The sequence below is a fragment of the Suncus etruscus genome, chromosome 16 (assembly GCF_024139225.1).
Source record: "Suncus etruscus isolate mSunEtr1 chromosome 16, mSunEtr1.pri.cur, whole genome shotgun sequence".
Lineage (NCBI taxonomy): Eukaryota > Metazoa > Chordata > Mammalia > Eulipotyphla > Soricidae > Suncus > Suncus etruscus.
In genome coordinates, this window is record NC_064863.1 from 36,600,667 (window position 1) to 36,627,981 (window position 27,315).

General features: G+C 38.8%; 1 protein-coding gene across 1 annotated transcript in view; it reads right to left on the bottom strand.

The window, feature by feature from the left end:
• Positions 1-27,315, bottom strand: part of ATP8A1 (ATPase phospholipid transporting 8A1) — a 267,076-nt gene that overhangs the window by 124,963 nt on the left and 114,798 nt on the right. The window contains 4 exon segments of the mRNA XM_049790104.1: positions 1,840-1,979; positions 6,761-6,845; positions 24,192-24,261; positions 25,486-25,535. Of these exon segments, the coding sequence (XP_049646061.1) occupies positions 1,840-1,979; positions 6,761-6,845; positions 24,192-24,261; positions 25,486-25,535 (345 nt within the window).

A 27,315-nucleotide genomic window follows, 5' to 3' on the forward strand; every position in this document is an offset into this window, starting at 1 on the left:
CACACACACACACACAAATATCCCAAAGTTAAACCTATGAAACTATAACTGCTAAGGTTTTTAGAGTAACATGCTGGGTGTATTAAAAATTCAATTCCTTATCAGTAGAAACAAAATTCAATGTTTTGAAATCCATTTTCAAATGATTTGTCACATATATTTGAGGAAGAAGGCTATACTTCAAGCTTTATAGCAAAGAGGGAGGATAAAAAGACTCATCCTACAACAGAGTAGTTTGTTTTTGTTATTTAAATTTACTGTTTGAAATAAAAAAGTAAGAAATACAAAATATTTTAAATCAATACAATTGATTGATTTTGAGCTTAAAGATGATATGAAATGCTTTTTCTTTTTGTTTGGGCTACATCCAGCAGTGTTCAGGTACTACTCAGTTCTTGGGGATAGGGGTTGGGTTATTCCAGATTGTACCTGGAGGAAACATGGTACCAGGGATCAAACCCAGACAGGACTCTTGCATAAAAACCAAATGTCCAGTTTATTGAGTTGTCCCTCTGGCTCTACACAAGATTTTGAATGGAGAGTATAAAAAAAAAAGTATGGTCATGGTCTCAGATTATGTTAATACCCAAAGACATAATTATATTTAATTATGTTAGGAAGAGAAGAAAGAGAAATTCACAGTTGATTTATGACAACAGCCGACTTTGTGTGTTCCTCTTAAAATTAGGAGCAGAGAGGGCCCGGAGATATAGCACAGCGGCATTTGCCTTGCAAGCAGCTGATCCAGTACCAAAGGTGGTTGGTTTGAATCCCGGTGTCCCATATGGTCCCCCGTGCCTGCCAGGAGTGACCCCTGAGCACTGCCGGGTATGGCCCCCCCCCCAAAAAAAAAAAGGAGCAGAGATACTATGGGAAGTACTATATATACAATAAAAATACTCTGAGAAATAAGCAGGGTACCAAATTAATTAAAATATAAGGGAAGTATAAAATGGTCATAAATATTCATACCTCCAGAAATGATTATAACCTATGAAGAATACAACTGTATTATCACATCAATAGTTATATTATCACATATGATACTTATGCTTTGAGATAGACATGAGGACTTTTCCCTTCTCCTCCACCAGAGCTTTTCCCTTTTATGAGGGCACACACCCTGTGGTGCTCAGGGATTACTCCTGGCTATGTGCTCAGAAATTGCTCCTGTGTTGGGGGACCATATGGGATGCCAGGGATTGAACTGAGGCCCATCCTGGATCAGCCACGTGAAAGGCAAACAAATGCTCTACCTCTGTGCTATCGCTCTGGCCCAGCCTTGGTTTCTCTATCTGTGAAATAAGTTAACTTATAACAGGATAAGAATATATAAGTACATATATATTACGTGTATATATGACATACATATGTATAAAATATATAAAATATAAGGGAGTTAAGAAATAGTCATAAATATTTATACCTCCAGAAGTAATTATAACCTATGAAGAACAGTTAGTTACATGATCACATTATATGATACCTGTGCTTTTAGTTTAAACTTTTTAAACTAAAAAGTAGTTTTTAGTTTAAAAAGTTTAAAGTTTAGTTTAAGCTTTTTAGGGGGAGGGGATGTTGAGTGCTAGTGGTTCACAAGTAATGAAAACCACAAGCTAAACAACTAGCTTGCCCTGATTTACTACTGGAAAGAGTGAAGATAACTCACACCAACATCAGAGACTTTCTGGCAAATGAACAGGTGTGAAAGCTTGTCAAGGTGGAGCCTGAAGGATGCTACACTGTGGGTGGTGTATGCATCAAGACTGTGAATTTTTTATTCTATTGGCTCTTTGAGGCGACAATGAGTTTTTTGGAGCCCAGCTCACGTCTACCTACCTTTTCGATTAATTCATAGCTCTCTTCGAGCTTGAGTAGCCGGTTTTGCAGCGCGGTGGAGGCTCGTTGGTAAACTTCTCGCCATTCCTGGAAGTCGCTCTCTGAAATCTCAGCCACAGCAAAGCAGAGTGTGCGGAGCCCTGAAAAATGTGGCAAACTTAGTTTCCAACATCAAGCAAAATGTAGCCAGGGGTTTGACATTTCAATATGTATTTGTCAAAAATCTTATATTGAAAACACTGCTAAAGCCCCAGTAAGCTGAAGTCAAATTCAAGAAGCCTAAAACCTTAGGTTAGTTTTTCATGGAATTTGCCTATACATGGATGGACATTGAGATTATTATCCTGAGTGTAATGAGTCAGAGGAAGAAGGATAGACATAGAATAGTCACACTTACCTGTGGAATATAAGAAAAATAAAAGCAGTTTGGTAAAAATATCCAGAGACAATAGAGATGAGGAGCTTGCCCAAGAGTGACAACTACCATGACAATGATAGAGAAGCAGAATGCCTGTCCTGGAGATAGGAAGAGGTGGGGGGATGGAAATGAGGGATATTGGTGGCAGGAAAGTTGTACTGGTGAAGGGCGATATGTATTCAATGACTGAAACCCAAATATGAACATTTCTGTAACCACAGTGCTTATATAAAGAAATTATTTTTAAAAATCCTTATTGTATAATGTCTGTTTCAGTTTGGAGAGATAGGACAGGGGTCAATGCTCATGCCTGGAATGCAGCTCTCCTGGGTTGTGACTTCAGCACTGCAAGGTCCTTTATATACTATCAGTTGTGGGCCCCTTCACCAGCACTAAGTCAGGTCACGCCCTCCAGCTATATTAATAATGAATTTTTGGCAGGGCCTTCCAGGTTTCCTGAGTACTCTTGGGGAGGCCCAATTTTCAAAAAACATACTTTAGGGGTCTGGGGAAGGCTCAGTGGTTGAATATCTGTCATTCAGGTACAAGGCAGCAAGGTCCATCCTCCGTCCTTCCTCAATCCTCATGGCAAGTGCTAACCTGGTGGAATTCCTGTCCATGTGGGATTCCTCATCTCATACACCATGTGTGCAGATACTATGGCAATGAAGTGTGCAGTCCCTCAATGCATCACACCTACATGTGCAACAACTGAAACTGAGCATGCAACCCCAAGCAGGACTGCAACCCAAAGTGTGTGCAAGCACCACAACACTGAAGGGTTTAATCTCTGCTGAGGACAATTAGTGTGTACAGAAGAGTAAAACATTTAAAAATTTAAAACCTACATTTCATTGCAACTGAGGTACCATGGTTACAATAGAGTTAATGTTTGTACTCTGGGGGCACAAAGTTACTGTCTCTCCCCCTCCCCATTACAGACCTTTGTCCCTTCCAACTGTGTAATAATATCCCCCATTATCTCATCTTGGCTCCTGCCATTTCAGATTTCTGTTGCTATAATCCATTCTCCAGGATTATAAAAAATTTCTTAAATATGAATCTCACTAGATTATTCTGATATCTGAAATCTCCCAACTGCCCCCAAGATAAAAGTACCAGCTCCAGTGGCCAAAGTGATATCATAGCAGTAGGACGCTTGCCTTGCATGCGGCTGACCCAGGACGAACCTGGGTTCAATCCCCAGGTCATATGGCCTCCCAAGCCAGGAGCAATTTCTGAACACATAACAAGGAGTAATCCCTGAGCATTACCGGGTCTGCCCCCCCTCCACCAAAAAAAAGTACCACCTCTAAAGCTGAGCTAATCTGCCATATACCTCACTCTCTTTCCACCCCTACTCTCACTTCCGGCCTACTATCCAGTATCTCTGCACCTGCTGGTCATGCTGTCTTCATCTCCCTGCATCACACCCACCCCATTCCCCAACTGTCTGCCTTGCATCTACTCTTAAAACTCAGCTCTGAAAATGTCCTTTCTGAAGTACAGCCCTCTCATTCTGATCCCCAAGGCAGAAATTTCCAAATGTCCCTTTTGTGTAAATGATCACACTTCATAGTGTTTTCAGTGGGTCTCTATGAACAAAAGGCTTATAGGGCTTCTAGTGTGCAGGAACCTGGGGTTCATAATTCCTGTAACCCCAGTCCTAGGCACAAAGGCTCACTTCATTGAGAGCTTGTGAAGAAAGGGAAGAAAGACTCCTAGAGGTGTTCACTGGGAGAATCATCTGCTCTCAGCTGATGTATATGGATCACTGCTCACTACCCCTCTCTAGTTTGTACTGTGAAGTCTAACTGGCTTCAAGTGACTCCCTCACCCAAAAAACAAACAAACAAACAAAAAACAATAACAAAGTGAGTCCTCCACAGAAGCCTCTTGGCCAAGCAATCAAAGCAGATATTTTAGTTATTGAAATATTCAGACTTTGCCCAGTACATGGTGCCTGCAATTTCTGTGATGGAAAAAATGTCTATGGGATAGGGCCAGTTAAGAGACAAAAACATTTGTCAGCTAAAACAAATGCTAGAAGATAAGCCCTGCTTTCTAGGCCTCTGGGTGTAAGGCAACTCAAGTTCAATAAAATGTGGATGAGGAAACAAGTGAAAGCAAAGGCACTAGGAGGCAAAGACTGAACTCTACGGGATGAGAATGGGAGGAGGGTTATGGACTGCCTGTTCCCTGACAGTAGATCTTGAATCCTTGGGGCCATATTAGCACATGTTTCTCTACTTTGGAAACTTGGCTGGAAAAGCACCTTGGGGAGCTCCTGGTACAGAAGTATGGTTCAGCTTCAAGCCAGAAAAAAAAGGGTGAGGAAGAGTTCAAGTCCATTAAAATCTGTTTAGGAATATGAGCATTTATTTCTCTTTTAATTTTTTAATTTTAATTAAAAAATAAACATTTTATCAGAGAAGCAGCAACTTTTAAGTTGGGAAAAATGTACTTATTTCATTTTGGTTTAGGGTCACTTCTGGTGATGATTAGGGATCTAGGTGGTTCTTAAGATTGCAACCCTGGTCTGCTGTATATGAAGCATAAGCTACAGCTCCTTGAGCTCTACCTCGGGGCCCGTAGAAGGTAAACCAGACCCCTCTCTCCTGGGGTGGCATACCTGGTGGTGCTCGGAGGATTATACATGCTGCCTTGGATCAAACTATGGACAGCCACTTACCAGGCAAGTGCCTTACCCCTATACTACCTCCTTGGGCCAGTCAGAGAGAATAAAAATGCCTCCCAATTCCATCACAACTCAAAAGAGAAACCATGCAGTGCTGCATGCTGGGTAAATTAAACCTGCTCAGCATCCAAAGTTGGATCTCAAGAAACTTGAACTCCATAGCCAAGGGAGTTTCCCGGTATGTTGGAAGTGTATTAGAAGATCATCTCCTTGATTTATCAAAGCCTAATGTTTTCCTAAAACATTCTGACCTTTCTCAGCTTGATGAGGAAAAGGGATCTGATAAGAGGTCAGGCTCCAGGCTACTGGAAACAATGTCAAAAATGCAAACTTAGGACATAGAGAAACAATAATGGCTACTTTAAAATGAGTAAATTTAGTATAAAGACTAGAAATTCTAAACCAGAGATATAGAACAGGGGTTTATGCAATTGCCTTGCATGTGGCCAACCCCAGTTTGATGCCCAATATACACCTGGTCCCTTGAGCACTAGCAGGAGTGATCTCAAGCACCCAAGTAATGCTAGAAGTAAGCCCTGAGCACTATCAGGTGAGATACCACCAAACCAACTCCCTCCAGCCCCAAAATGCTGGGGAAAAAATCATTCAAAAATCTATGTACACTCTTGAAGTTCTGAAGCCCAGTATTTAACACGCCTTCTTCCTGCTTTGGACTCAAGACTATCTCCCTTATCTATACACTGGTCTCACTGTACAATTCAGTAGTGCAGAAACAGGACTCAGAACAGTCCCCATGCATTTGAACTGACACAGCAACTGGCCTATGGTAGGGACACAAGAAAAGGCCTTATATTGGAAAGTAAATGGAATAATTATTTTAGTCTGCTTCATTTTTATAGAGATCAGACTCAACAGAACTGGGACTGCTTGGTTGTCAGTGTTCCAGGTAATCACTAGGGCCACATTTAACAGTAATTGAGGGCCATGAGTCCTGGGGACTGAACTTGGGGTCTTACATAAGCAAGTTCTATGCTCTACCTCTTGCCTATCCTCCCCTAGCAAGAACTATTTTAATATTGCTGTAGATTTGTTTCTTTCACTATTCAGATTAGAATATTCAGTTCACTTGTTCTTGTTTCTTTGCCTCTGAACTGCTTCTAGAACAAATACACAGCATTTAAACTAAGTGAATTCTGCTCCGAAAAGGGAACAGAGTTACTCGTTCTATAGTCACTAAAATATGGGAGTAACATTTCTTAAAATTTTGGTAGTCACTGCTTCAGGAAAAGAAAAAGAAAAATATTTTTCAAAGGCAATTTGGAGGTACTGTCCTATAACTCTATAGTGAAATGGAAATTAGAGTCATGAATTTTGGGGTTTCCCAATGCATATTGAAATATGTTTATCCTAAATAGTAGTCCAGTGAGTATGCCTATAAGAAAGTTACACATGTCCTTAAGTTAAAATGTATTTTTTTAGCTAGAAAATGTTACTCGGTCATCTCTTTGCTAGTAAAAGATCTTGTAAAAAATGCTATGTATGAAGTAAAATAAGATCTGTAACAAGTCAGATATTGATCCATATTAATAATATACAATCCACATATAGTTATAGCATGATGCAATACATTAATGGAGATAACATGATCAATATTAATTATTAACTTACTTTAGGAATCTTAAAGCAAAAATAATTTTTCTTGATTTTTGACCATTTTTTATTTCTATAATACACCCACCTTCGGTAGCAAACTGCTGTTTGAGGGTAACAGAAATCTTAAAATAAACAAAAAATCATTTTTTCTTTATTTTTTTAAACTATTTTCATTACCATAATACACCCACCTTCAGTAGCAAACTGCTCTAAGTGTTTGAGAGTAATTTCTTTGTACTTTGAAGTCTCTGCGAGTCGATCATAAATTACAGTGTCCTGGAAATGAAAGAGAATACATAACACACTTAACTAAGCAACAAATTGGATGTGGTAACATTATCAGGAACAAATAAGCATGAATGGAATCACTTTCAGCATCAGTTTTAGAGTACAATATATTCCCCCCTAATATCAGCAAATACAATATCACTAAATAATAAGGTAAGAGTTGTTTCGTATTTTTGCCACACTTCTTTCTGAATAGATCCACAAGGTTTAAGAATCTCATATTCTAGCAATACTTCACTTACCACGTGCTGCAAGATTTCAATGCACATTCCCCCGCACCCCCACTGGCACCTACTGCATAACACTACAGTGTACCCACCATACTGCATTTTTGCAGTATCTAGAGATGAGAAACAAGCTGGGCCTGTCTGCTGAATGATTGACTGTTCTTCTGCAATATTTCTCAAACTAGTAGTTTAACCTGTTTATTTCTGTGGTTTCAAGTGGCACCAGTCCATGGACAATTTCAGACTGGAGGTTGGTTAAACTATTGTCAAGTTTTTTTTAAAGAATGAATGCACAAAGTGGATCACTATGTTATGTGTACTGAACTCATTCACCATGGACAATTTTAGGGTTTAAGGGATTGCCTAAACAAATCCCAAAACCCAAACCTCAAAATAACAAATGCTGAGAAATAAGAGAGTTTAACCTACTGAGAGGGCTGTAATTACAGTGAGAGAACTTTTGTTCAAAGTGAGCATTGTTTGATTTTTGAATATTGTACATTGTGTCATTTTAAGACCTAGTTAACGTAGTCTATAAATTTCAATCATTGGTTTATCTTAACCTCCTTTCAAATTCATTTTTCTCTAACTTTTACTCTGCTACACAATGTCTGCTGTTATTTAGATATTCTTCACTTTTAGCTTACTGTTTTAAAATTTTTAGTACTTATTCTTCACGATTTTATTAGATTAGAAAAAAATTCACCTGCAATTTCTTTCTTAGTGGTATTATGCATTTTGGGGTTTCTGGCCTCAGATTTGAAAGCCAAATAAAAGAGGGTAATTTATAACTCTTGAGACAACCAGAATTTCATGACCCCAGAACAGATGGAACCATCCAGGACCCAATTCTGACTTTTTTTTTTTTTCATTTTTCATTTGTAGAATGGGAGCAGGAACAAAGAAAAGGAAATGCTACTTTCTTCTAATCAAGCCTTCCTGAGAATGAAAGTATAATTAGAAACTTCTCTCCTCTCCACCCAATAAAACATTAATTAAATTTTAACGAATTTAAATTGCTCAATTTAAAGCTAAAAAAATCTTTAAAATAATTTAAATCATGTAAGGTAAAAAAATATGGCTATGGAGATTAAAATCTACATGTAGCCAAGCATTTTAGTGAACCAAACAAATGACCAGAATAGCAGAAATTCATCTTCTGCCTTCTCTACACTACTGAGAAAAGCAGGGCTCAATATGCCTTTTGATAAATGATATACTACATTTTAACTTTTTAAAAATATGTAATCTTATTGAAACCATTTTAATTTACAAAGTTCTTCATAGTTGGGTTTCAGACATATAATGAATCAGGGTCAATCCCACCACCAGTGTTAACTTCCCTCCTCCAATGTTTCTAATGTGCATCCCATACCACCCCCTAGCTACCTCTCCCCCAGATTGCTAATATAACAGGCTCATTATAAGTTTAGATTGTTAAGGTTTGGACCTCTTTAGTCCATTGTTGTTGCCTTTGGGGCCCTGGCCCTATCTTTTAATATTTGTGTTTCTTCTCTTCTACTCGGTTTCTTTCCTTCTCCTCACTATACGTTGGAATCAACAGTATTCGAGACAACTACCTAGACCATTGTGTTTCTTCATGCAATTATTCTAAATACCACATATAATACCATTCTGTATTTATCCTTTTTCTGGCTTAATTTAACATAGTATCTTTCAGTTCCATCCATGTTGCTGCAAATTGCATGACTGCATCATTCCTTACAGCTATGTAGTATATGTAGTATACCAGTGTGTGTGTGTGTGTGTGTGTGTGTGTGTGTGTGTGTACACTACATCTTCATGATTCACTTGTCTGTTCTTGGACATCTAGGTTGAGTCCAAGTCTTAGCTTTTGTACTGAGTGCTGCAATGAATAGTATTTTACCTTTAAAACTAATTTATTTTCTAATGGAACAATCTCTGTTGGCGGGGATGCGGTATAAAAGGCACTCTCATCCACTGCTGGTGGGAATGCCCCCTAGTCCAACACCTATGGAGAACAGTCTGGAGAGTTATCAAAGAACTCAGAACTGAGCTTCCATTTGACCCAGCAATTGCTCTCCTAGGTATCTACCCCAAGTTGAAAGGGAATTCATTCCAAAGTATGTGTGCACCCCACTATTTATCGCAGCACTCAGTATAATAGCCGAGTCTTGGAACCAAACTCGATGTCCAACAACAGATGAGTGGACCATTAAGATGTGGTATCTATACAAAATGGAATACTACATGGCAGTCAGAAATGATACAATCACAGACTTTGCAGCAACGTGGACGGACCTAGAACGTATTATGTTAAATGAAACAAGCTAGAAGATAAAAGATAAATACAGAATGATAGAACTATTCTGAAGCACCTGGAACATACACCTTATATACAACTAATACTCAACAATCAAATAAAAGGGTTTAACAGGGTAGAAACTCCAAACACTGTAACAGTCAACATATACCGGAGAGCAGTGCCCAAAACACATGAAAGAGGAACAACACAAACTCTTGACTACACATAATACCACAAAGAAACCAGCAACAGCAGAAACAGCAGCATAGGGAGAACAGGCATGTAATCAGTCTTCTACTACAAAGACCCATAATAATCCCTTGGGGATCTTATACAGGATTACAGGTAAAGAATACCATGGGAAATCACTGACTCCAAGGGAAACATTTCATAACAATTTGTTTTAATGCCTTAATCTTAATATTTAAAATAGCCTCTCAGCTTTTCTGTCCACAGGCATTCTTGAACACAAAGGGTGGACAAACTAAGATGGCATCTTGGGGCTCAGTCACACAAGATACCATACCCAGCTTGCACTATGAGAATGTCCTGATAAAACTCTTTAACATACCCTTTATCTCTAGGTTATACCTTCTTTTAGGACCTGAAGCACGTGACCAGCCAGACCACTGAAGTAGCAACTGTGACCTACAGACTTATACTACAGGCCCTACTCATTGAACACATTCAAGCAAACTAGCATTCCCTTGCTCTTTCTCCTCTCTTCTCACTACTTTCTTTTTTCTTTTTTTCTCCTTTTCTCTTTAATTTATTTTCTCTTTTCTCCTCGCCTGCCCTGTCCAAATACTTTTCCCCTTCCCCCCTTTGGAAATCCGACTATCCCTTCACCCCTCAATCCCATCCAGATTTCCCACCTTATTAAAACTCTTCACCCTCCGTTCTTAATCCATTAGGCATCAAGACTGACCTCCTACCCCAATGAACCAGCACCCAGAACCCAAACGAAGGGACAACCAGTCACACCCACACCTTGTCCCCTGCAAGAAAAGGCAACCAACTCCCCTGCTGACTCATGCTGCACGGTCCTCCTTACCAACCCTTCCAAACATGGACTGTTACTTGAAACCGGACTTAACTCTGAAAGTAGCCCCAACACAAGAACTCTTCCCAAGACCTCCCTGCCGCAAATCTTTTGCCATTCTCAAGAGGGTCAGGTTGTTTGATGAAAGGCACCCGGGAACCCACACACCACAAGAAAATCTCAAAAGACAATGGGGAAACCTATACTTCCATCATAACTATAAGACCTGTATTAAACTACCTCTTTACCTGCTTTTCCCCATATGTAAGGCAGTCTCTTGCATCACTTTGTTCCTTTAATTACTTTTTAATTTCATTTTTTTAAATCTTTTTTCTTTTTGTATATATTATGTGAGCACATGTATTTTTATTTCTATTTTTATCTTTCTGGGGGTGTGACCTATTTTTGTTTTCTTCTCTTCCCACTCTCAAATACACCGGCAGTATAATGTAGCACCATTTCTCCCTGCAAAGGCACACTAAAAAAAGGGAAAATCTTATGTATAAAAACGAGTTCTTATCTACTAGAGATAAGATACTTGTTTACAGTACAGGGGCATCTCCCACCTTGAAAATATGTCATGTGTTTAGCAGCACGGGCGGGCAGCTGGCAGACCTCCGTATGTGCCAGCGGCCTTTTGGCCTGGCCTAGGGTGGGGGGCCCGGACCTGGGTCACCCGAACCCCCTCTCCCCCTTTCCTCCGGATCTCCAGGTGGGTTTCTGGGAGGAGCTCATGGGGCACCCTGGGTTTTCCCCACTCCCAGGCCGGGTCTGGGGACCGGCCTAGGTTGGGCTTAAATCCCTGTCCTTCGGGCTTGGGAGGGTCTCTCTCCCTTCCTGGAGCTGGATTTTTAGCAGCACGGGCGGGCAGCTGGCAGACCTCCGTATGTGCCAGCGGCCTTTTGGCCTGGCCTAGGGTGGGGGGCCCGGAGCTGGGTCACCCGAACCCCCTCTCCCCCTTTCCTCCGAATCTCCAGGTGGGTTTCTGGGAGGAGCTCATGGGGCACCCTGGGTTTTCCCCACTCCCAGGCCGGCTCTAGAGGGTGGATCAGGGGGTGTAGTTTGATCTGGGGGGAGGCAAATAATTTCTCAGCTATACTCAGGCTGTCACTGGCAATTTCATACCAGTCTACATTTTGAAACCGCGCGGGGGCTAGCGCCCCCGCGCGATCATATGCTCCTCCCAACCATCAGTACCCCAGATTTACCCTTCTTAACTTCAGTAACACACAGCTTCAATCTCTGACCAAAGACATACAGTAGATCTTACAAATCCCAGAACTATTTAGAAGGACACAAATCGAACACATATTGAACACATATATTTTTTGAATATTTTATGGTTATTTTCTTTAACTACTGTAACTCTCTATATATTCTTCTACCATGATGTTTCTATCCACTTTTCATCTTGTCTTTTCTTTGTAAGCTGTTCAGTAAGGATTGTGGTGGAACTATCCCTCAGTTTGATGCCTATGATTGAACTATGTCATGGAAATTGCTGGTCTTGTTCTTATTGCCTCCAGATGCACCAATAACGCTTCGTGGCATTGATCCTTGTTTGCATAGACACATTAAAATGGGAAAACACTATACATACAGATTAGTTATTATCTAATAAATCTCATTACAATGTACCTTACACCCTGAATATTGATATAATGACCTGGCATAGGCCTCAGTTGAATAGGCATTCTCCATTCACGCTGGAACCAGGCAAGCTATCTACGAAACATCCAAGGTCTTTTATAGCAACAGTTGGAAGCAGTCCTCTACCAGGAAAGACACTACCAAGGGTGTGACATCGACCTCCTAATAAAACACTTCCGTTTACACTGAGAAGACGTGACAACAACGATGACCTGCTCTACAGGACATGGTTCTCTCTATTGCCCCTTAAGTGTGAGGTGAAACGAGAGGATGCTCTGCACCATCCTGACTGCAATATGGGATATGCAGACTCCAGGATCTTTAATACAGAAGAATGATACCAACAACAGAGACTATGTGAGGAATGGAGGTGTATTGCCACTACAGACTATGACTTGAATTGGACAAACTAGTTTGCCTGGAGCCTAGAGTCAGTCCTGTGCCAGGAAACTTCAGGGGTAGGGTCTCCATGTATTTAGACCATAATTTGTCTTTCCATGTCCCTTATGTTTTGGTGGGCCTATGCAAACAAATGCCACTTTAATATCGTTTTTTACTATGGTCTCTTGACTCCAATCCTTAAGAAAAACAACCCATTAAAACTTTTGAGGTTAACTTAAACTAGTAAGCATGTGCATGGAACTAGATAAATGTACTTTGCCCTCAATGTTTAAAGAGTTACATAAGTCTAATATCTTTAGATTATATGGTGTGCTGCTAAGAAACAATATGTACTACAACTGGGGATTTGAGGGACAAAGTAATTGTATTGTACATGGGTTCAGTTTTGTTTTTCTGAATGTTCTTTGGCTGAAAGTTCAAGGCTGGGATATCATCGATGGAACTACTGAGAATCCTGTTTATGGGTGATTGGGCTTCCACTGTAACTTTACCCTGTCCTCTTTCTTTGCATCTTTGTTGTCATAATTAAAATAATAAAAAAAATAATTAATAAAAAAAAAAAAAAAGAAAATATGTCATGTGGTCCCAACTTAGACCCCAAGTGATTAGACACCAACCGTTCAGCCTTGAACCCTGGATCCCAGACACAGAAATGACACAGTTCTTCACAACAGCCACAGGAAACAGATCCCATCTGGGACATCCTTAATACCGCCCGGACACCAACAAGTGCCAGCTTTAATATGATATCCTGACAACGAGGAAACTGGGAACAACTAAACCTAAAAGAAGGTTATCCTACCTCACCAGCTAACAATAAGACAAAATCATAAGACTTGTCACCCTTTGGTCTGTCCAAATGCCAAGATCATGATTTACAGATAACTGGCTGGTAAAACCATGACCGGACTGTATTTCTACTGGGACCAATAAAAAAACGCCCTAGTCTAGGGTTTGAGCTACGACCTGATCTCTAGTTCCAGAGGTCTGTCTGAGACAATTGCAACGGAATGGGTCTTCTGGAAACATAACGGAAGACGCTATCCCAGGCCCCATCCTAGAATCAGTGCTAAAACCAAGACCACCAATCACAAAAGACGAATTAAAATGACACTGAGGGAACAGAACTTCTAGAATCACAATGAAAGACTGTTACACCCCACTCAGGAAGGGCACACATCAGAAGTGTTGCACTCCTGAAAAAGAATTATTTGCCAAAAAGGCCCGCTTAGAGCAGTCAAATCAGTTGACCTTTCGCGTGGATTGTTTGGCTATAATTCTAAAACGTGGCTGTAACTATCTCTCTCTTTATTTTTGACCATTATTAGAAATCAGGCCTCAGTAATTCTAACAAAGAAGCACAGTATGAAATCCCGCCAAAAGTCTCCCACTGACCAGTTCTCTGTGATCTCTGCTACCTTGGCGCCAAGATCATGTTTTTTCCCAAAACTTAGCTCAGGAGTAAAGCAATTTTCAGTTTTCCCCAAAACTCTAAAACATTTCTCTCTCTTCCCACTTCCCTGAAAATTACCTGGTTTCTCCTGCTTACCCAAAACAAAGCTAACCCACAACAGAAACTTCTTTTCACCTTCAGTATTGGTTCTTTAATATGCAGATTTTAGCCATGGCCTTTCATTCTGTTTCCCTGACCATCTCCCACTTTCTTTGATCTCCAAAATTACACCCCGCATTCCAGAGCTTACCCCTTAAAAGTTACCCAGCTCAAAAAATAAATTTGTCTTCATCTTTCTAGATGCAAGTCCCCATGCATTGTGTGTGGTAATTCATTTCTACAATATTGTTCCGTCTTTCCGCCATTTCGTGTTCCCACTCTCTCCCCGTGAAGGTTTCCCGGACTCCATGAAGAACCTGCTTAGAGGCGCTGGCATCTGCAGCAAAAGACTTCATCATAAGCTTCACTCCCTGACCTGTGCAGATACCGAGATCTCTAGTAACAGAGGTCTAATTTTATCACCCAGGACGGAGCAGAAGTCTTCCATACACCACAAAAGCACCAAGGGGAGAGTAAATGATCCTGAAAGGAGTCTATAGTTAATACCATGACAATATACTTAAAGGGTGGAGAAACCCTGTATCTCTTAGGCCAAGGGAATTCCTTTCCGAATGACCCCAATATTTACTGTGCCTGTGCAGGAGGGAAGAAACAAAGAAAAAAAGGCAAAAAGCACAAAACAATTTTTCTTATTTATCTAGTCTTTGTCGATCTCTTTGTTTTGGTGTGGATATTGAAATTGTTGTCTCCATTTATATTTATTTTTTCTTCTTTTCTTCTTTTAGGTGCTCTGCCATGTTTTCTTTTTTTTTTTCATCTCAAGACCATGGCTTTTATGTGGTGCTTATCTTTATTGTTGGAGTGCTCACTGGACATTTTATTTGACACCTCTTTTTGTACTGTTGTGGTGTTTCACCTTCTTTTTTCCCCTTCGTCTCTCCAACCTAGGATGAGAGCCTCCAGAAGAACTCCGCCCATTGTTGGCGTATTTGATTTTTTTCCCCAGTTTATTACTTTTCTCTTCTTCAAACAAAACCACATAACTTGAACTATCTAGTCCTGCCTCCCAATTAGAGCGAGAAATAAGGCAGGCACCAAAACCAAACAGGGGTAGGACCACTAAATAGTAAGCTAGGCACAGAGGGGACCACTTATTCTGGCAGCCCCAGGGGTGAGGGAGGAGGATATGGGAGGTAGGACGGGAACGGAGATGGAGAAAGGGCAATTTGGTGATGGGAATTCCCCTGATTTTATGTTAATATGTACCTAAAATATTATTGTCAATGATATGTAAGCCACTATGATTAAAATAAAAATTATAATTATTTTAAAAAACTAATTTATTTTCATTAATTATTTTTGAGTTTTGAGTTACAGCTAGCAAGGCTCAGGAACTTCTCCATGCTCTATGCCCCATGGGTCACTCTTAGCAGTGCTTGGTCAGGGAATTGAACCCAGGCATCAGGGAACACTGTTGCCACCCTACATAATGCTTTTTGAAATAGGCAAATCAATATTTTTGCATTTTAAGTAACAATTTTCTCTACCGAGGGCGATGTTAAGCAATTGGTACATCAATAGGAACCCAAAAAGGTTACCTCCCAGAAGAAAAAAAATGTATTGGGGCCAGAGAGGTGGCGCTAGAGGTAAAGCTCTGCCTTGCAAGCACTAGCCTAGGATGGATCCGGTTTGATCCCTCAGCATCCCATATGGTTCCCCAAGCCAGGGGTGATTTCTGAGCACATAGCCAAGAGTAACCCCTGAGCATCAAATGGGTGTGGTCCAAGAAACAAAAAAAAAAAAGGAAAGAAGAAAGAAAGAAAGAAAGAAAGAAAGAAAGAAAGAAAGAAAGAAAGAAAGAAAGAAAGAAAGAAAGAAAGAAAGAAAGAAAGAAAGAAAGAAAGAAAGAAAGAAAGAAAGAAAGAAAGAAAGAAAGCATATGAACCCTGTCCACACCCCCAGGATCAAACCACATACCCACAAAAAATTTAAACTGGAATTAATAATCTGGGATCCTCTACTTGAGATCAGAGTAGAAAATTATGGTAAAGAGAAGCAGTTGGAAAGACAGGCTACATCACCCTACTCCCATTACAGTTACGTGACAAAAGAACTTATGAACCAAAATTCATCTTAGGTGGTTTTTCACTTTTAAAACATTAATTTTCTAGTTTCTCTTTTAGAATGAATTCCAGTGTTGTTCTGTCTTCACTTAGGTGCTTTGCCCAAGGCAAGGATACAAAAATATATACTACATGATTAAAACTCTGGATAATCCCAAAGTTACCCTTGCATAGAATACAACATGGTGCAACACTGCCATATAAAGAAGGACTGTACAAAAAAAGATGCAAGTGGATCTCAAAGAAGCCTTACAGAATGGTTTGTTTAAGCACTTCGACTTACACTGGTCTCTTACTATTTGTGCTATAAATTAGTCAATTAACTTCAAGGAATCCAAACTTGGTGCCAGATTAAACAACAAGAGGAGCCTGACCTGCTACAGGAAGACTGGGTCCTCTGAGAATGAGAATGTTTGCTAAAGACATTAGACATGTCTCTATAAAGAGACACCAGCATTTTCTGTGATAGTAGGAGCCATTCAGTATTAGCTCTACTTTGTCACTATTGTGGTGGTAAACTGCTAAAGATAACGTTCAGATGTGACCTTTTTTTTTTTTTTTTTGCATGTGACAGAATTTATTGAAGGGCACTTAATCTAGAACTTTCAGTTATTTCAGATCCCTAAAGCATTATCAGTTGAAATTCTAACTCCATCACTGTTATGTAAGTTTTGTAGAAGAATTTTAAATTTTTTATATTATGTTTAGTTAAGTTGAAATTTATTTCTTTTTTATATTTTATTTAAAAATCTTGATTACATACATGATTGTGTTTGGGTTTCAGTCATGTAAAGAACACCACCCATCACCAGTGCAACATTCTCATCAGCAATGTCCCAAATCTCCCTTCTCCCTACCCGACCCCCGCCTGTACTCTAGACAGGCTTTCCATTTCCCTCATACATTCTCATTATTAGGACAGTTCAAAATGTAGTTATTTCTATAACTAAACTCATCACTCTTTGTGGTGAGCTTCCTGAGGTGAGCTGGAACTTCCAGATCTTTTCTCTTTTGTGTCTGAAAATTATTATTGCAAGAATGTCTTTCATTTTTCCTAAAAACCATAGATGAATGAGACCACTCTGCGTTTATCTCTCTCTAATTTATTGCACTTAGCATAATAGATTCCGTGTACATCCATGTATAGAAAAATTTCATGACTTCATCTCTCCTGACAGCTGCATAATATTCCATTGTGTATATGTACCACAGTTTCTTTATCCATTCGTCTGTTGAAGGGCATCTTGGTTGTTTCCAGAGTCTTGCTTTGATAAACAGTGCTACAATGAATATAGGTGTAAGGAAGGGGTTTTTGTATTGTATTTTTGTGTTCCAAGGGTATATTCCTAGGAGTGGTATTAGCTGGATCGTATGGGAGCTCAATTTCCAGTTTTTGGAAGAATCTCCATATTGCTTTCCATAAAGGTTGAACTAAATGGCATTCCCACCAGCAGTGGATAAGAGTTTCCTTCTCTCCACATCCCCGCCAACACTGTTTATTCTCATTCTTTGTGATGTGTGCCATTCTCTGTGGTGTGAGATGGTATCTCATCGTTGTTTTGATTTGCATCTCCCTGATGATTAGTGATGTGGAGCATTTTTTCATGTGTCTTTTGGCCATGTGTATTTCCTCTTTGTCAAAGTGTCTATCCATTTCTTCTCCCCATATTTTGATGGGATTAGATTAATTTTCTTATAAATTTCTGTCAGTGCCTTGTATATTTTGGAGATTAGCCCCTTGTCTGATGGGTATTGGGTGAATAGTTTCTCCCATTCAGTGGGGGCTCTTGTATCCTGGGCGCTATTTCCTTTGAGGTGCAGAAGCTTCTCAGCTTAATATATTCCCATCTGTTAATCTCTGCTTTCACTTGCTTGGAGAGTGCAGTTTCGTCCTTGAATCTGCCTGTAGTCTCAATATCCTGGAGTGTTTTGCCTAAGTGTTGTTCTATATATCTTATGTTTTCAGGACTGATATCGAGGTCTTTAATCCATTTTGGATTTTACCTTCATACATGATGTTAGCTGGGGGTCTAAGTTCAATTTTTTGCAAGTGGCTAGCCAGTTGTGCCAACACCACTAGTTGAAGAGGCTTTCTTTGCTCCATTTAGGATTTCTTGCTCCTTTATCAAAAATTAGGTGATTGTATGTCTGGGGAACATTTTCTGAGTATTCAAGCCTATTCCACTGATCTGAGGACCTTTCTTTATTCCAATACCATGCTGTTTTGATAACTTATTGCTTTGTAGTAAAGTTTAAAGTTGGGGAAAGTAATTCCTCCCATATTCTTTTTCCCAATGATTGCTTTAGCTATTCTAGGGTGTTTATTGTTCCAAACGAATTTCAAAAGTGCCTGATACAGTTCTTTGAAGAATGTCATGGGTATCTTTAGAGGGATCGCATTAAATCTGTATAATGCCTCGGTGAGTATTGCCATTTTGATGATGTTAATTCTGCCAATCCATGAGCAGGGTATGTGTTTCCATTTCCGTGTGTCCTCTCTCATTTCTTGGAGCAGAGTTTTATAGTTTTCTTTGTATAGGTCGTTCACATTTTTAGTCAAGTTGATTCCAAGATATTTGAGTTTGTGTGGCACTATTGTGAATAGGGTTGTTTTCTTAATGTCCATTTCTTCCTTATTACTATTGGTGTATAGAAAGGCCATTGATATTTGTGTGTTAATTTTGTAGCCTGCCCCCTTGCTATATGAGTCTATTGTTTCTAGAAGCTTTTTGGTAGAGTCTTTAGGGTTTTCTAAATAGAGTACCATGTCATCTGCAAACAGTGAGAGCTTGACTTCTTCCTTTCCTATCTAGATTCGCTTGAAATCTTTTTCTTGCTTAATCACTATTACGAGTACTTCCAGTGCTATGTTGAACACGAGTGGTGAGAGAGGACAGGCTTGTCTTGTGCCAGAATTTAGAGGAAAGGCTTTCAGTTTTTCTCCATTGAGGACAATATTTGCCTCTGGCTTGTGGTAGATGGCCTTAACTATATTGAGAAAGGTTCCTTCCATAACCATCTTGCTGAGTTTTGATCAAGAATGGGTGTTGGACCTTGTCAAATGCTTTCTCTGCATCTATTGATATGATCATGTGGTTTTTATTTTTCTTGTTCTTGATGTTGTGTATTATATTGATAGATTTACGGATGTTAAACCAACCTTGCATTCCTGTGATGAAACCTACTTGATCATAGTGGATGATCTTCTTAATGAGGCATTGAATCCTATTTGCCAGGATTTTGTTGAGAATCTTTGCATCTGCATTCATCACCGATATTGGTCTAATTTTCTTTTTTGTTAGCATCTCTGGCTGGTTTAGATATGAAGGTGATGTTGGCCTCATAAAAGCTATTTGGAAGTGTTTCTGTTTGTTCAATTTCATGAAAGAATCTTGCCAGGATTGGTAGTAGTTCCTCTTGGAAAGTTTGAAAGAATTCATTAGTGAATCCATCTGGGCCTGGGCTTTTGTTTTTGGGCAGACATTTGATTACCGTTTTAATTTCATCAATAGTGATGGGGGTGTTTAGATATGCTACATCCTCTTCCTTCAACTGTGGAAGATTATAAGAGTCCAAGAATTTATCCATTTATTCCAGGTTCTCATTTTTAGTGGCGTAGTTTTCAAAGTACCTTTGAATCTCTGTCATATCAGTAGTGATCTCTCTTTTTTCATTCTTAATACAAGTTATCAAGTTTCTCTCTCATTCTTTCTTAGTTTTGCCAGTGGTCTATCAATCTTGTTTATTTTTTCAAAGAACCAACTTCTGCTTTCGTTGATCTTTCAGATTATTTTTTGCGTTTCCACTTTGTTGATTTCTGCTCTCAGCTTTGTTATTTCCTTCTGTCTCCCTATTTTTGGGTCCTTCTGTTGAGCACTTTCTAGTTCTATTAGCTGTGTCATTAAGCTACTCATGTAAGCCCCTTCTTCCTTCCTGATGTGTGCTTGCAAAGCTATAAATTTTCCTCTCAGTACTGCTTTTGCTGTGTCCCATAAGTTCTGATAGTTTGTGTCTTTATTGTCATTTGTTTCCAGGAACCTTTTGATTTCCTCCTTAATTTCATCTCGGACCTACTGGTTATTCAGTATGAGGCTGTTTAACTTCCAGGGGTTAAAAGTTTTTCTTCTGTGTCTCTTTGGAATTCACAAATAATTTCAGAGCCTTATGGTCAGCGAAGGTAGTCTGCAAACTTTCTATCCTCTTGATATTATGGAGGTATGTTTTATGTGCCAGCATGTAGTCTATCCTGGAGAATGTCCCATGTACATTGGAAAAGAATGTGTATCCAGGTTTCTGGGGATGGAGTGTCCTATACATATCCACTAGGCCTCTTTCTTCCATTTCTCTCCTCAGGTCTAGTATATTCTTGTTGGGTTTCAGTCTGATTCACCTATCCAGTGTTGAAAAAGCCGTGTTGAGGTCCCCCACAATTATTGTGTTGTTATTGATATTATTTTTCACATTTGTCAACAATTGTATTAAATATTTTGCTGGCCCCCACATTTGGTGCATATATATTTAGGAGAGTGATTTCTTCCTGCTCTACATACCCCTTGATTAATATAAAATGTCCATCTTTGTCCCTTAAAACCTTCCTGAGTATAAAGTTTGCATTATCTCTCTCTCTCTCTCTCTCTCTCTCTCTCTCTCTCTCTCTCTCTCTCTCTCTCTTTCTTTCTTTCTTTTTTGGTTATTTGGGCCACACCCATTTGATGCTCAGGGGTTACTCCTGGCTAAGTGCTCAGAAAGTGCCCTTGGCTTGGGGAGGCCATGTGGGACACTGGGGGATCGAACCACAGTCCTTTCTTGGCTAGCGCTTGCAAGGAAGACACCTTACCTCTAACGCCACCTCGCCGGCCCCGCAAGGAGCAATTTCTAAGCACATAGCCAGGAGTAACCCCTGAGCGTCATTGGGTGTGGCCCAAAAACCAAAAACCAAAAAAAAAAAAAAATACTGACAAGGAAGTTATTTTCATTTCAGAAAAATCACTGTAAATGTGAAAAAGTGCCTATTCCAGATCAGAGCTTTTCAACTATGCTATATCCGCAGACTGACACCTGTCCTATAGTCAGGTCCACAGACCAACAATTATAAACCAGGTCATTGACCAGTTGTTTCCAACCTTTCTACACCTTCAGGCCAATACTTGCCCATCAACTAGATGTCAAATAAACATTATTTTACATGAACAAACTATTCAACACTATCTTCAAATCACTAATTTTACCCCAGCTCTTCAACAATGTCTCATCTAAAGTTCACTACATTCTCCAATAAACATTAACTAATTCATAGATATACTTTATGGTTTCTGCTTTATATTATACATCTCCTCCATCCCACAGCCCCATTTTTGTTTTATTAAAGTAACTGAAACATCTGTACCATATTCAGCTCTGAACATCTTTCCTTGGACTGGTCTGTCAAAAGATTAATCTGAAATGAATTTACACTCTCCATTTATTTATGTGGCTTGAGCTCCTTTTTCATGGCTCTCAACAGTGGTTTTATTTAACTCCTACTACAAGCTGTCATGAGTTCTTTTCATGTCAAGTTCTTTTCATGAATAGAAAACTCACCACTCTACATTTCAAAGATGTGAGGCTATCTCCCACCTGCACTTGTCCCATAGAAACCAAACTCAATTCACTGCTTCCTGCCTCTCAACCTCCTCAGTTTAAGACTTATTTAATGTACCAAATTTGATTTCCTAACTCCATGCTAATGCACAGAAATGTTTATTTTGCTTGTGATTAATACTATACATGCTATATAGTTATCATTGCTTGATACTGTAATAATGTCAACATAGGACATTGCCTTGGCTGGAAGGCATACAAGTTACTAAAATTCTTTTATTTTTTGGGGGGCCACACCTAGCAGTGCTCAGGGCTTAATCCTAGTTCTGCACTCAGGAATTACTCCTGATGAGCTCTGGGCACCATAGAGAATATGGTGAATTAAATTCAGGCTGGCTGTATAAGAAGAAAAATGTCCTATCCACTGTACAACCAGACCATCCCAATTACCAAAGTTTTTAAGTTACACCTATCACGATGGAAAATTCACTCTTCCACAGAATCAACAGGGTCCTTAGACTCTGTTTCAAATGCATTCCCCTTCCTAGATTGTCTACTTTTTACTGTTAGTCCTTTTGTCTTGTAATAATGTCTTCCTAGGTAATCTTCCTCAAAACTAATCTACTCCCTGTTATTAGTTTCCAGTTATACCTATTAACTTCAAAATCTGTATCTGCTCCCTAGATTTCTTTCCCCGTGAACAATCCAGGCATCTCTATATCATGATCTAAATGTAGCTCTCCACCCTCTATTTTGGTAAGTGGTATCACTTGATATATTCAGTCTGTCAAATAGAAACTACTACCATCAAATACTACCATCTTTTCATTCATCACCCACATGCCATAAATTTCTAATCTCACGTTCCGCTATTACCCTCCCCAAACTACAAGTAATTATTAAACTAATTTTGTTGTTTATATTTTTGTTATTTTACAATTGAACCACAATTCATAGGTATTTATAAATTGAAAATGTATGAGAGCATGCATGTACACCTTAAGTTATATGTTCACAATACATGTGAACATCTTTAAGATTATTTAAAAAGGGGAGTTAATGTCTTTATTTTGTGGTTTAATCTCTTCTATGTATTCCCTAGTTTCTAGGAGAATATCACTCAAAATTAAGAAAGGAAAGCTCTGAATTGGACATAGGAACTGGACACATTTTGATGATTTCAAAAGTGTTATTCTTAAGAGCACTCTTCTTCACTTAATGTTGAATCATCAGTGGGATGGGGAAAATATAATTTAACAACATTGTATCCAAATCTTCTCTTTATTATGTATTTCTTTGACTAGTTTTAAACTCCAGACAAATCTGGGTTTTCTCTTCAAACCTCCTAAATCAAGTTCAAAGGCCAATTGTTAAAATGTGTATGTTAGATGTTTGAATTCATAACCAATGAAATTCAAAATTTAAATTCACGAGACATAATGAAGTCATGCTACCAATGTGCTTTAAAACTAAAGCATTCAAAAATTGCCTTAAATAAAAAATTATTAAAAAAATAAAAACAATAAGACAAAAATTGCATCTCGATGTTCTAAAACTGAAAACACATTTCCAGTATAAATTTAAACGATCTTGAATATTTTAGTAAGTTCAGCTTTCAAATGGGATTCTGCAATATTGTGGATTATATTTAAAACTGGAGTACACATTTAGACAGCAAAAAACTGAAAAGTTATTTTGTTAGTTCAAATAGGCTAGAACCTTAGAAAGGATCATTTCAGGGCCAGAGCAGTGGCGCAAGTGGTAGGGCATTTGCCTTGCTCGTGCTAACCTAGGATAGACCACGTTTCAATCCCCCAGTGTCCCATATGATTCCCCAAGCCAGGAGTGATTTCTGAGCACATAGCCAGGATTAACCCCTGAATGTCACCAGGTATGGCTCAAAACAAAACAAAAAAAGGTTAATTTGAATCAAAATACTAATTATTAATTTTAGGGGCAACAAAGACTTTGGCAGTAAACTGACGTTTCAATAAATATTACTATTTTTGTCAATTTTAACTATTGTAAGGCTAACCAACACATAGAAATGTATAATGGCAAATACAAAGCAAGACAAATAGTAGTCACTACATGAAGAAATCCTGCAGTGATGTGGTCTATTTCCCCTCCACTTCTATGGTCATTTAAAAATTAAGATTCGAGCTAGTATTAGATCACATTTCTAATACAATTGAAAAACTGCATTTCATTTTACAAATTTCATTTTCCTCTAACCAATTATTGTAACATAAACCTTAAGCATTATATACAAAAGGAATTGAATTATATAAATAACTGAGGAAAACCTTTTCAATGGATCAGATTTACCCAGAAGGAATCCCACATTTCACCAGCAGGAACTATACACTATTACTATAAAATAGCAACAGAAGTAGATGTCAGCAACTGCATGCTAAACATCTGTGTTACATTTCCAATGGAGAATGCTTAACATACACATTAGAAACCACTGTAAGTCAAAATGGTAAAAGACAAAAATAAAAGCTTACAGCTCCTTTGCAGTAAAGTCGTAGCTTTCCAGATGGAGTGCGTACAATCACAGACATTCTTTTGCGAGCACTGAAAGAAAGAGGTTCCGTTATGTGTCTTATGTGTCATCCTACTGAGAAATATGCCTCTAGATGTCTTGCAGGCTGCACACATTTTAATACTCACAGTGAAAAAAATAAATGTGATCAGAGTATGAGCTTTATCTTTCAACACGAACACATATCCCTTTCCCTGGGGGTCTGGCTGAATAACTTTGAAAGCAACATTTGTTAAGTCACCAGGTCCTAAGAAACATTTTACTAAACAACTCCTAGAGATCCATGAGTATAAATATCCATCATGATAGATGAGTTATCGGTCAATATCTTCAGAGTTAAGAAAATAAAATTACCCACTTGGTATCTTTTAAGATAAATCATATGCTCTAGCTATTATTAAAACAATGCTAATCAATTTTTAAATATATTCCTCATCACACATATAAACAAACCCTACTACTGTACAAACACATTTAGGCTTTCATAGTTCTTATTTTTCAGTGACTAATAGAAAAATCATTGCTATGTGGAAAACTGAATTTACATGATGAAGGTAGCTAATGGATAGAAATATTTTAATAGTTTTAGTGGTACAGTTAAGTAAAAATCTATTATTCATGCATACAACATCTTTCACTGCACTAGGAAAGATACTGAAAATAATACTTAACAGGAAAAAAGTGACATAGTACTTCCCCTGGATAGAGTTTATGGAGAGCCAAGCATGACTGAGCATTTTTTTAGAAATGGGGATGGGGAGAGAATGCTTCAAGCATCTACAGTTGTGATACAGACATCTACCTTTAAAATTATCATCACACTGACTCTGGGAATTATATTTTGTTATACTTTGAAGAAAACTGTTTATAATATCTGTAGATATGATGATTGAAGACTATAGATTAAAAGCAAAGATGAAGGGCCCGGAGAGATAGCACAGCATCATTTGCCTTGCAAGCAGCAGATCCAGGACCAAAGGTGGTTGATTCGAATCTCGGTGTCCCATATGGTCCCCGTGCCTGCCAGGAGCTATTTCTGAGCAGACAGTCAGAAGTAACCCCTGAGCAATGCCGGGTGTGGCCCAAAAACAAACAAACAAACAAAAAAAAAAAGCAAAGATAAGAATTAAAATTTTTGTTTAAATAAATTCCATTAAATAAAAACAAAGCATACTTAATAGGTCTTTAAAAGGGAAAGTAATAAAAATGAATAGAAAACTATCTCCTACACAAAAATAATGGAACAGATGTCTTACCTCGTGAACTCCAGGACATTGAGCAGTTCATAGTGTTCTTCCTGTCCTAGCTATGACAGAAAGGAAGAAATGATCACAGCAAATTGAAAGGCCTGGCTTATTGGAAATGAACAGTAGCATAAAGTTTTAATAATATTTTTAAAACATAAATAACTCTGGAAATATCATTCTTAATGAACTTACTAAGTCATAATAAGATGGAATACAGATTTAATTTTCAGCCTTCCTAAAAATCCTACTAAAACTATATTAAATGCTAAAGAGGGAGGGTTGTAGTAACTGAGCAGAGACATCACATCCAAAAATTGGAAGCAAGAAAATAGATCAATAATAAGATTCCACTAAGTAGATCTAAGAAAGTCAAAAGTTACAGTCAACATGTAGAAAAGCTGAGAGCAATTAATTTTATACATATCATGCTTATAAGTGAGAAAGGAAGTACCAGAAACTAAAGAACTATGGGGCAAGGGTCAGGCCTGAAACAGAACTGGATGATTCAGACCTACTTGAGAAGCAGTACATATCCTTGTCCCTCCTGCTCAAGGACAGGAGGCCAGAGGTTCTGCTCCAGAAACAGCACATAAAAGAGGGCTGACCCAACAGGGGTATGGCATCACTAATATATTCATATTAAATGGTGAATGGCAATGCCTTCAAACCATTGCGCTACCAAAAATTTGAAAGTCAGGCTCCTTCAAACGGCAATAGGAAGAGTGCTCCCTCTTAGGAATCCCACAAGAGAAGCCTGAAAGGTACAGAGGTGATTGATGGCTTTAGAGAGAGGGAGATTTGCTCTCTACTGACAAAACCCTCCTAGGCAATACTTCCAAGTTGATCCTACTAAACCAAAATAATTCCAAAGATTAGCAGCCATGCAAAGATGGCTATAGCATGGATATATGTTTTCTCCCTCAAATAGAGAAGGGCAATTTGAAGGAAAGAAAATTCTTTTTATGTGGCCAGTCTAGTATTTCTGGTCTTTACAAATTTATCATGTTGCCTATTGTGACTATGTATTCTTACTTTAAATAAATTTCCTTTAAAAAAAGAAAAAAGGAAAGAAAATTCAAAGTCAAACTTCCTGTTGACCTATGGAACTTTGCAGCTGAGTTTATTGATGGGAATGAGGGACCAGTGAGATCTTTCTTTAAATCAGGGGTTTCAAACTCAATTTATCTGGGGGCCGCAGGGGGCAAAGTCGGGGTGATCTTTGAGTGCAAAGTCAGTAGTAAGCCTTGAACATTGGGGGGTGCGACCCAAACAACTAAAACAAAACAAAAAAAGATTCCTCTAGGGCGGGGCCACAAAATGTTTATGGAGGGCTGCAAACGGCCCCGTGGGCCATGAGTTTGAGACCTCTGCTAAATCAAAGGGGTTTGCCAGAGGACTCACGTGTGGTATTTTCTGCTCTATCACTGAAACTGTGTAGCTGTGGTTTATTGGTTAGCATACACATTTATACTGTTTATTAATCCAGTAACATAAACATTAACTTGATGGACTCCCTATCAGTTCTTGGAGACTCGAAGCTATTCTAGGTGACACTTGCTAAGTGGTCAGATACTATGATATACTTCTTAGGCCTGGTCTTACTGAGGGACACCAGTATCACACTTTGCAGTATTCCAGGAATCAGCCTGTATTGGGAGTCAAAGGTGGAACATTGAGTACACTGGGCATAGGCCCCAGATCTCTCAGCTACCTCTTTGCCCTGGTGAACAGAAACATCTTTGAAATGCTGGATTAATTAGTATATGCCTTTTAATGAGATCAAGAAAACCAATAAATCATTGTCTTAAACAATAAGTTGGGGCTGGAGAGATAGTACAG